Source organism: Kryptolebias marmoratus, linkage group LG5 (genome assembly GCF_001649575.2).
Source record: "Kryptolebias marmoratus isolate JLee-2015 linkage group LG5, ASM164957v2, whole genome shotgun sequence".
NCBI lineage: Eukaryota > Metazoa > Chordata > Actinopteri > Cyprinodontiformes > Rivulidae > Kryptolebias > Kryptolebias marmoratus.
The window spans coordinates 9349202-9359418 of record NC_051434.1 but is presented as its reverse complement, the minus strand read 5'-3'; the positions used below and the strand labels follow the sequence as shown (position 1 = coordinate 9359418).

Here is a 10217-nt window from a genome sequence, read left to right as displayed (position 1 = left end):
GGAATTTGTGCAAAAAAACCCAAAACCCAAAAAACAAAAAAAAGGATCAAAAGGTAAACAAATCAAAAAAAAAAAATTTCTGTATGATCAAAAAAAAAAAAAAAAAGAATCTATTGTGTGTTGTCTTTGTGTTTTGTAAATGAAGACTGAAAAATCTTGTTAAATTTAGTATTTATTATTCTGGATATTGAGAGTATTTTAGTGTTGCTGAAAAGGTGCTGTATGTATTTTCTGTGAGAGTTGTTCATCATGCTGGGGTTCGCACGTTCGTGCCACTTATCCAGGTCTATGACGACAATTATAAACTGTAATGGAAATAAAACTTGGAGAAAACAAAAAGGAAACAATGTCATGGATTGCATTGCACAAAAATAAAACAGCACGTTTTCTATGTATTTTATTTCTTTTTTTGAACAGCTACCCAGATTGCTGCTGGACTCCTGATTTACACACAATAAATGATAGTGTGTGTGTGTGTGTGTGTGAGACCACCTCAGCTCCTCTCTGGGCAGAATCTCCCCACAATCGCTGCTGCCACACCAGAGGCGTTACATCCAGCTCCGGTCTGGATTCTCTCTGCCGTCTGATGAATCAGTTTATCGTTGTTTAGGCTCTGAAATCTCTCGCCCTGTTGCTTCCTCGCCTGGCGGCACAGACTCTGGTCAACAGTGGGTTGGCTTCAACCCTCGACCATGCCGCCTCGGCCCATTCAGAAACCACTCAGAGTTGCTGCTAGAAGTGTTTTTGTGAAAGTGTTATTTCATGATTTCATCCAGGACAACAGCAGGTGATCCATTATCCTCTGGCAGCCTAAGATGGATCGTCCTGCTTGTTCAACATTGGCAAAAACCATCACATCAGGCTGATGCTGGCAAGATGCTGACTGTCTCTCCAATCAGGCTGGTACACACACACACACACACAAAGAAAAAGAAGCAAACTGTCTCTGGTGTGCTATTTTTTGAGCTACGACTCAATCAGCACCCATTACACTTCATATTCCAGGCGTAAAACGACTAAAATCGACTCATATTTAAGGTTTAACCATCTGAGGCGCGGCGTCTTCATTATAAACAACAGTGCAGCAATGTACCCAGGGGTGGAAATTAAAAATTTTGTCCACCAGCCAAATATTTGACCAGCCACTCAAATATTTTACCAGCCACTGTTTTATGTTGTGACGAAAAGTCATTTCATATGATGATGATGATCGAGGTGGGTGGAAGCAGTTGTGGTGCAACTGCAAATAGCAAAAGTTACCAGGAAGAACCAAATATTTCAGCAGTCTGAAATAATCGGTCCCCCCTCCAAAACATGGGACAAAAATAATTTACCAAAAAGTCCTTAACTGTGTTTATTCCTCTCATCATGGACAACAAGTCCTGTGAATTTGGAGACATTTGTTCTTTTTTTGCAAAAGTTACAAGGGGGAACCAAATATTTCAGCCGTCTGAAATAATCTGTTCCCCCTCTAAAACACAGGACAAAAAAAATTTACCAACAACTCCTTACCTGTGTTTATTCCTCTGTATTATGATATTATTAGCACATTTTATTTTTAAAAGAATTATGTTTTTTTGTTTTTTNTTCTGTTAATAGATATGTCATTATTTACGGAGACGCAGGGGGAACCGTCTCTGATGGGGGAACGGGGCTCGACGTAACAGCAGCAACTCGAGCACATTGCTGCCCCCTATATGTCAGGAGGACAAATAACACCTTTTCTGTTCAAATTGCCAACCCGCCACAGTGACGTGTGTGTTGATCCAATTCACCCGCCACTTCAAATATTTACCCGCATTTGGCCGGTGGCGGGTGCTAATTTCCACCCCTGGATGTACCCGTTTACTAAACCCAGCAAAACGTTAATTCTTTTTCCAAACACTCACCAGGTCCTCCGAGCGGCTCACTGCCGGCCTGCAGGTGTGTGAGGCCAGGTAGGCTTCCAGATTATGGACATTTATCATTTCAAGGTTTTTTCCTATAATAATCTACACCCACCTTCGCAACCTTAACCACAGCACCTTTAATATTTAAAGCCATTTTAATCCACCGTTTACAGAATACACAGATGTAAAAGATCAAGATTTTGGGCTGGAAATATTAAATAATTCTCTTATCCCATCCTTTAAGAGCAGCCCTGTATCTTATTCAAAGATCCTAAATCAAACCACATCAGCTGACTGATATGAACTCATCCAATAAACTGATTAAAATCTTTAAAAAGAAATTGTTACCTAGAGAGAATATGACATTTAGGATCTGTAAAGTCATTTAAACAAACACTAAATGAAAAAACAAAGGTGTTAAACAACCTCAGAGCTGTTTTCATCTGATGTTCATTTGCTTTAAAAGCAGTAAAATAATAAACTGTTAAAATGTGCCTGGTATTTAGAGGAATATTGATCTGATTCAAATAAAGTAATTCCTCTGAATATCTTAACACAGAAGAGATAAAATCAACATCTGACCTGGAATGAAAGCACAGCTAACAGGTTTGTTGTCAGTCCTCTGTTTGTCCACTTGATGGCAGCAAAAACAAGCTGTGAACTTCAACCTGTCCTCCAGGAGAGCCTGAGTTTATCCTCATTAGTTACACTTTTCTTCCTTTTTTAGGTTTTACACAACTTAAAAAAAAAGACGACCTACCTGATTGGTTTTTATCTCTTCCCAAGGCAAAGAGAACGATGTAGAGACCTGTAAATTGTATGTTTAAGGTAGATTTTATTCATTCAGCAGCAATTACTGTTCAAAAAACAACACTTAAATAAAAGTTTAATCAGTTTTTACATTAATACTGATACAAAAAAGACAAACTCTGTTAGAGCTTAACAGAGGAAGACAGTTTAAAAAAAGTACAAAAATTGTGCTAAAATTTGTAATAGAAATAGAGAATCAGCATATTTTACAAATGGAAAGGTCTTTTCAAGGAACAAGACTTTTTTTTTCTTTTGGTGGTCTTGAGCAGTTTACTTGTCTGGACATTTTGAAGAGTTGACAAAGTTTAAAACAAACTATAAAAGCATGGTGTCTCATGCCCAAGTGGGATATTTTAACCTCGCTTCTACGCAACTGTAAAGTAAAGGCCAGGAAGTAGGTGTGGAAATCCGTCCTTAACCATCAGATTGTGACTGGATAGAGCCTAATACAGGTATGGATGGTGTCCACGTGCACAGGGAAGGTTTTTATTCAGACCGCCTTTGGAGGGAGCCTGAACAACAATCCGTCCCGAGACATCCGGGTAACTCTCCTGCAGCTATCCAGATGCAGTCCGATAGCTGAGGACGGATTCTACCAGCAGGTATGAGCAGGGTCTAAGTGTCAGCAGGGAACTCTGGGTGTAAAGAGATTTGTATTAGACCACAGCAGGGGTGGCCAACCCTGGTCCTGGAGGGCCACCATCCTGCATGTGTTACTTGTTTCTCTGCTCCAACACACCTGATTCAGTGGTTAAATCACCTTTTCATGTTTTACAGAAGCCTGTTAATCACCCATTGATTCCGATCAGGTGTGTTGGAGCAGAGGAACAAGTAAAACATGCAGGATGGTGGACCTCCAGGACCAGGGTTGGAGACCACTGGACCACAGGTTTCCACTCAGATGTTTCAGGCTCTGCTTTTCCAGATTTATAGATGTTTATTAGATTAAAAAAAAAAGCTTTTTTTTTTTAGGTACATCTTGCAGGTTCTGTGCAATTTGCTTAAAAAACAACTAAGAAGTTTTAAAACAACAACTAAACTACATGTGAGTGAACCTCAGAGAATGGGGTACACTCCTAATGTGGCGATGCCGCAGAGATTTTTCTTGTTCCTCGCCATCCGAATGAAGCCTCCTTCCCCCCAATCAGTTCCCCAGCTGAAACCGCAGCAAACAAAAACCACATTTCATCAGAAACTGACAGGATTTAGACGCGAACGACTTCGCTTTTCAGACAACAGAGCCAACTTCACCTGTTCTTCACGAGCCAGTAGTCCTGTCCTCCGTCTGTGCCGTAGCCCACCACCAGGACGGCGTGATTGATCAGGACAGGGTTGCAGTCGGGCACGTTGTATAAACCTGCACGGTTTCATTGAAACTTTCACTGAGGCGATGCTTTCAGGACAACAGCAGCAACAATAATACAGCTCAAAACTAAAATATCAAATCAAATTGTTTGGGTTTAAAGCCCAACAAATAAGGTTTGTATCTTCTTTTCAGGGTGCTGCTAAAACGTTTGCTGTTTCAGAGCCGTTCGACTCACCTCCTTTGTACAACTGGAAAGAAGACAACATGGCGTTCACGGCCACGGCGATGGGTCCGACCGACGCCACCGCAGCCTGCAGGGCCGCCTCGTCTCCCTGTGGAAGGATGTGCAAGTCGGAGCAATAAGCAGCCTTCCCTTTATCGGAATACCGACATTTCCCATTCTGCAAAGAGAAAATACAGACAAGAGAGCCGTTATAGTCCACAAAAACATCCTGAACGCGATGCTCGGCCGTTCTGTACAGAACCAAAGTGGCGTGTTTGGGTTCTCAGGGCGACCTGGTGTTCGTAGGGGTAAAAGCTCTCCGAGTCGACGCCTCTGTTCCGGATGATGTAGCTGTAGGATTTGGTGATGAAGCCTCCGTTGCAGCCAAAGTTTCTGTCCGGGATGCTGCAGTCCACCAGGTTCTGTGGGCTCAGCGTGATGAGGACGCCCGTCTTCTTCTTCATCTGCCCCTCGAGAGCTCCCAGAGAGCTGAAGGCCCAGCAGGAGCCACACGACCCCTACACACACACACACACACACAAACACACACACTCTCACACTGAGCCGTCTTCATTAGACTGTCCTCCTTTTTCCTTTTTTTTTTATTGTAGCCGATTTCTCACCTGATTCCTGACGGGCCCAACCAGGCCGCGCTCCCTCCAGTCCACACTCTCTGGTATCGACAGGCTGGCCGCGTCGTTGAAAGTGCCATTCCTGAAACGAAGAGGCTCCTCCAGCTTCAAACCGTTTAACCTCTCATTGATCTCCTCGGCCGTCTGAGAGCAGAAAGACGAAGCACAAACGCTAAAGCATTTAAAAGCCTCCGAGGGATGACAGAGGAGTTTAAACAACCCTTCAGAGAAGACAGGAAACAACAGAATGATGTTTGAAAAGACATGAGGACTGTTATGACCAATCAGAAGAGGGTAAAAAGGTAGCTTACTTGAGTTATTTTCTCTTTAATAGGAACTAGGTACAGCTTTTTGTTTGTTTAAAATGGGCTTCTGGCTTCATTAAATGGGACAATGAAGAATTAACCCATCTTCTTATTTTACTTTACTGCTGCTACCTCAAATAAAATCAATACTATAAAATTATCTCCAGCTTTCACAGATTAAAAAGCGCCTCACTGTCTTGCCGACATGACTAACATTTCGTTCTTGCTGCCGTTTCGGTCAGGTTTAGATAAAAAACCCTTCGTAGCACCAGTTCCTAAGTGAAATCTATCGATTTTGTTGGATTTGTGCCTTCTCCCTGTGTAAATGGTTTGCAGTAAAACCTTCCCGTTGTCAAGCAAAGAGCCGCGGGCTCGTATTCCTGAACAGAGACGCTGGTTTCCAGGAAGCGTCCTCTGTCAGCGAGCCAGAGCCTTGTGGTCGTTCCAAAAAACGCTTCTGCCAGATTCCTGCCGAGAGCCAACGCGTCACGCCCATCCAGGGTTCTCTGCTCGGGCTTCATCAACAAGATAAACACCGGCCCCTTTTAAAATCCCCCCCACTTCCATTTTATTCATTGCTTCTTCACCAAACACTTTTTTTTAATGTTCCTACTTGTGCGAGAACCAGAATACAACATGTAAGTTTTCCCTCTCATCTGTATTAATGCATCTCTTCATGTCTTTTTTTTCATTTATTGCACCTAAAAAGTCACTTTGAGTTCAAGTCTCTGCAATTATTTGATAAAATTGTTAATTTCAGGTGTTGTAGATAAAATCTTGATTTAAAATAAACAGAAAAACAACTAAATTGCCATCATCCAACATCCTTAGAGAAAAGCTGTACAGTTAAAATGCCAAATATTTTAGTGTTAGCACCCACGAATACTTCTACAAAGTGGTAGTTTTATTACCAGATATTCATCAGATCATCAGACTGAGGCGTGGTTTAAGAGCCCTGGCTGTCCAGGCTGGATTAAATAAATAAGACTGTATGGAGGGAGATTAGGGTTTAAATTAAGATCACAAGGTGGAGAGTGGTCAGCGACGTTTATCACGCTGTTATGTCTTAATCTGACGTTCAGAGCTGAACAAAGCGATGTCTCTGACTAAAACAGAATATTAGTAAATTCAATCGTGATAACCTGTTGAAACACCCATCATTAGGAGTCCTACCATGTCAGCCAGGTGGTTCAGGCCCATGACGAAGCTGTGTTTCCCCGCTGACGCCTCCTGGTTGTGGGTCAACACCAGCAGCAGGTTCTTCTCCCAGATCGCCCTCCTGAGCGCCGCCTCAGTCTGAAAGCCAGCAAAAAAAAATGAGCAAAGGAGCGTGCACGTGGCAGCAGGGACAGGTGTTTCTAATAAAGCCGTACCTGATTGCTGTAGCCTCGGTTGTGTTGGGTTTTCCATTCCTCCCACATTTGGCTCGTGGCGGCCGAACAGCAGACGGGAATCAGGAGAGCAAATGGAAACGCAGCGCAGAAAATATGCATCCTGTCAAGAAAAACCGAGCTTCTTTGGAGCAGATGTGGCTCAGAGTTTAAATAAATTCGACTCTCAGGCCTTGCAGTTGAGGCTGCTGTTTGAGTTTGTATGAAAACAGACTGAATGTTGTTGAGTTTTAGGTAGATTTATGGACAAAATCACTGGATGAGACTGTTTCCCCCCTGTTTAATTTGACCGAACAAGTTTTCACGGAGTCTCAACAGGCACGGCTCAGCTGGGAATATTTGTGAACTATACGGTTAATTTAGAATCAGAACTGACATAAACACATGAATAATCCTTCATCCGTGGGAAATAATTCAAAACCTAATATCATAAGAGTGAATAGCACACAATGTGGGGCTGGAGAAGCTTTCCTGTCAAAGAGACAAACTGAATATTTACGTGGCTCAACAGAGAGAAGTCATCTCTCTGTTGAGCCGTGTGTGTTCGTCCGCACGCAGCCTCCTTACAGAGTTCAGCTGATCTCTGCTCGGAGAACCACGTTAAAGTCATCGACCCCAAAACACCGGCGCGTTACTCACCTGGATGCAGAAACGACCAGCAGGTTTAAAACAACCCCAGGAAGGAGAGGAGCTGCTGTTGTTTGTTTTTGGCGTGAGTTCACACTGAAAAGAGGAAGTTCGACTCTTTGGAAACCTGTTTCTCCTGCGCACCGGCTCCGAAACTCATCACGTGAGTCTAATCTCCTGGCAGCTGCAGCACGACAAAAAAAAAAAAAAAAAAACTTCCAATAAGATTAGCATGAGTGGGAAACTTTAAATACATGTGAATTAATTTGGTTGTGGTGGAAATTCCCAAAGATGAAGACATCTATCAATAGAATTTAACAAATTAAAGCAAAAATAAATGTTTGAACTGTTATTTTTTCTTACATTTTAGTGGTACACTGTCTCATTTTTGACAAAACAGGGTTGAGCTGAGAAAAAGAAATGGAAGAAATATGATGAAAACAAAACTTTACTATTACTGGTGGCGATTTAATTTTAGCTTTCTCTTTAATTTTGAGGGGATTAAAGGTTTAAATTCTGTCTCAGTGAGTGCTGTGATCACAGTGGTCAGTGGGTTTTTTTGGTACATCCCTTCCTTCTGCTTTTTTAGTTTACTGTACGCCACATAACGAAAGCCCAGACGCGTCACAGCAGTCACCGCCAACAGGAAGCTGCTATGATGAGACACGTTATGAAATAATGACATGATGACGAACTTTGATTTGGCTCACACTGTTTCTGGTGTTCACCTCTGATCCTTCCCCCCTGCTTCCTGAATCCGTGTTTGGGAGAAGAAATGTGCTGATGAATGCAGGTTCCCTGAGGGATGGCACCAGATGGTAAGTTTCTGACTCAGCACAAGCTTTTATTTTGGTGATCTGTGCAACAGAAGGACACCCAAACGTACTTATTCATTAGCTTTTCTGAGCTCTTCCATTAAAACAACTTCACCAAATGAATGACAGTAATTAATGTACTTTTTAAGACACTGAAAGACCAATTTTATTTTTACATTATCATGATTCAGTCTTTTTGTAAATCTATTCTATTTCATCCTTAATACATCGCTGAAGATGCTGTAAAAAGACAAAAAGCTTCAGATTTGTTCTTTGTGGATGATTAATGTCCGTACGCCAAGAAATTGAATTGGCTTTATTAAAAAACGTAATTCATGCTTTTATTTGTGTACTTCCGGTGAGTGAACAGGACTACTTCCGGTGTTTTGACCCGAAAGGGAGAATCCGAACAGGAGCTATTTTGTTTGGAACAAGGGCGACAGAGTACCATCTCCGAGGACGTTTTCAGCCCCAACAATCAGTAAATTGTTGGTTTGGACGTTTTTCATTCTTCCCATCAGGTGTGATGATGTTAGCCACAGGTTAGTTCCAGTTTCCAGCCAGCTGACGGATTTAACTTCTTAACCAGAACTTGTTTATGTTTGTAGCTTAGCATGCTAACAAACTGATGACAGTGAGTGGCTCTTTGAACGTTTAATGTTTCTGCTTTACTCTTTAAAACCGCTGAAAACCCCAAATACCACACATTATTTAAAGTCTACAGGCCCAAGTATTTGACACATTTGTTTTGTTACCTGATATAATTTTTATTTCAGCATTTAGCTGTTGTCACTTTTGGAGCCAGAAGTACACAAGTAACAACATGTGTGACAAGTTGTTAAAAGATTGATCCCACATTTATTTACCATGAAACAAACAAGGTCCGAATAAGTGATTTTAGTAATGATTATCTATTAAAACATTGTGTTTTTATTAATGAAATTGATCTGAACTTATACTTAAGACATAAACATATAAAACTAATGATTGGTGAGATGGTAATCTAAATCTAATCTAATCTCTCTGAAGTTCATTGAATCCTGATTGTTTGGACACGTGTACCCTTCCTGACCATCTCATCAGTTATTCACAGGTTGTTTACATGCTTTACTAAGGCTTGTAAAAAAAAAATCATGATTCATCACTGAGATGAGATGTTTATTTCATTACTAAGGTTTTGAAATATGAAAAATGATTGTGGGACATTTTGATGTGTTCATTTTTTGAAGTAGAAAATTATTCAAGTGTTTTAACGAACTTTATCCCTTTCATCTTACAGGAGAACTGGACTCAGTTGCGAGTGAAAGAATCTTTGGACAGAATGAGATAAAACCTTTCTGCACGAACCCCAAGGTCTGAATGTCCTAGTTGTTATGAAACGCTGACCTCTGACCCTCAACAGTCTCTGGGCTCTAACCTGTCTCCTTGTTGTGGTCCTGTCGAGGCCTGAGAAGCCTCAAAGTTCCTCTAAGACGAAGTGAAGACGGCAAAGGTAACGTTGTCCTTAATGTGTTTCAGCGGTCCCTGGCCAAGTCCAACAGATGGTGCTGATTAAAGAAGAAGCTCCTGAAGAATGGAGGCCTGGTGTGGACCAGCTGGACTCAGGGCTCCTCAATGTCAAAGTGGAAGAGGAGGAACCTTGGACCAGTCTGGAGGGGGACCGACTCAACATGAAGGAGGAGACTGATGTCAGCAGGTTTTCAGTCACTGCAGTTCCTTTGAAGAGCGAGGATGATGAAGAGAAGCCTCTGTTCTCACAGCTTCATCGGCACCAAGTGGAGGACAGAGATCTTCCAACCTGCAGCCCAGATGATCAGATGGAAGCAGCAGCTGATGAAGAGGACTGTGGAGGAGCAGAAACTGCCAGGAACTCAGAAGTAAATACTCCCAAAGAGGATTCCAGCTCGTCAGAGACAGAACTCAGTGAGGATTATGAAGATGACGAAGATGTGGACAATCCTGACCTGTCAGACTGTGGGCCAGGAACTGGAGACACTAACAAAGAGTGGAAGGAGAGCAGGGCTCCTGAGTCAGGTGTAATGATTAATAAGAAAAATGTAGAGTCACGCAAAAATGTCCTCACCGAACCAAAACCATTTCAATGTGACGTTTGTGGAAAAACGTTTAGCCAAAAATCTCATTTAAAGACGCACATGAGAGTCCACACGGGAGACAAACCGTTTCCTTGTGATGTTTGTGGACAAAGATTTGGCCAAAAG

The 10217-nt window shown here is 42.0% G+C and overlaps 2 protein-coding genes across 10 annotated transcripts in view; one reads left to right on the top strand and one right to left on the bottom strand.

Moving 5' to 3' along the window:
- Positions 1-2704: 2704 nt before the first annotated feature.
- On the bottom strand, positions 2705-8058 carry LOC108239868 (procathepsin L-like). Of its 5 annotated transcripts, none has more exons than XM_025007101.2 (10): positions 7879-8058; positions 7547-7590; positions 7196-7367; positions 6539-6659; positions 6339-6461; positions 4852-5004; positions 4522-4746; positions 4241-4406; positions 3951-4056; positions 2705-3855 (listed from the first exon to the last, which is right to left on the bottom strand). In XM_025007101.2, the coding sequence occupies exons 4-10, from the start codon at positions 6656-6658 to the stop codon at positions 3756-3758; spliced, it is 993 nt and encodes a 330-aa protein (XP_024862869.1). In that variant the 5' UTR covers position 6659; positions 7196-7367; positions 7547-7590; positions 7879-8058; the 3' UTR covers positions 2705-3755. The 5 variants fall into 5 exon arrangements, with proteins under 5 accessions (XP_024862869.1, XP_024862876.1, XP_017278361.1 ...); XM_025007108.2 differs by having other exon boundaries at positions 7894-8058; XM_017422872.3 differs by lacking the exon at positions 7547-7590.
- A 315-nt stretch (positions 8059-8373) lies between these two features.
- The window catches only part of LOC108238995 (zinc finger protein OZF-like), a 7588-nt gene continuing 5744 nt past the window's right edge, over positions 8374-10217 (top strand). Inside the window, exons 1-3 of one of the 5 annotated variants that reach the window (XM_025007087.2) lie at positions 8374-8519; positions 9278-9351; positions 9517-10204. In XM_025007087.2, the coding sequence (XP_024862855.1) occupies positions 9540-10204 (665 nt within the window). In that variant the 5' untranslated portion in view covers positions 8374-8519; positions 9278-9351; positions 9517-9539. Of the gene's footprint in view, positions 8541-9277; positions 10205-10217 lie in introns of all 5 variants that reach the window. The other 4 variants (XM_025007083.2, XM_037975829.1, XM_025007078.2 and 1 more) reach the window with 4 other exon arrangements.

Bases quoted from the DNA above. Each gene is read 5' to 3' on its own strand.
- LOC108239868 (XM_025007101.2), bottom strand. From the start codon at position 6,658: ATGCATATTTTCTGCGCTGCGTTTCCATTTGCTCTCCTGATTCCCGTC. The intron at 4,747-4,851 runs GTGAGAAATCGG...GTGTGTGTGTAG, and splicing joins TTGGGCCCGTCAGGAATCAG to GGGTCGTGTGGCTCCTGCTG. The intron at 4,057-4,240 runs GTGAGTCGAACG...GAAACCGTGCAG, and splicing joins TTTCCAGTTGTACAAAGGAG to GTTTATACAACGTGCCCGAC.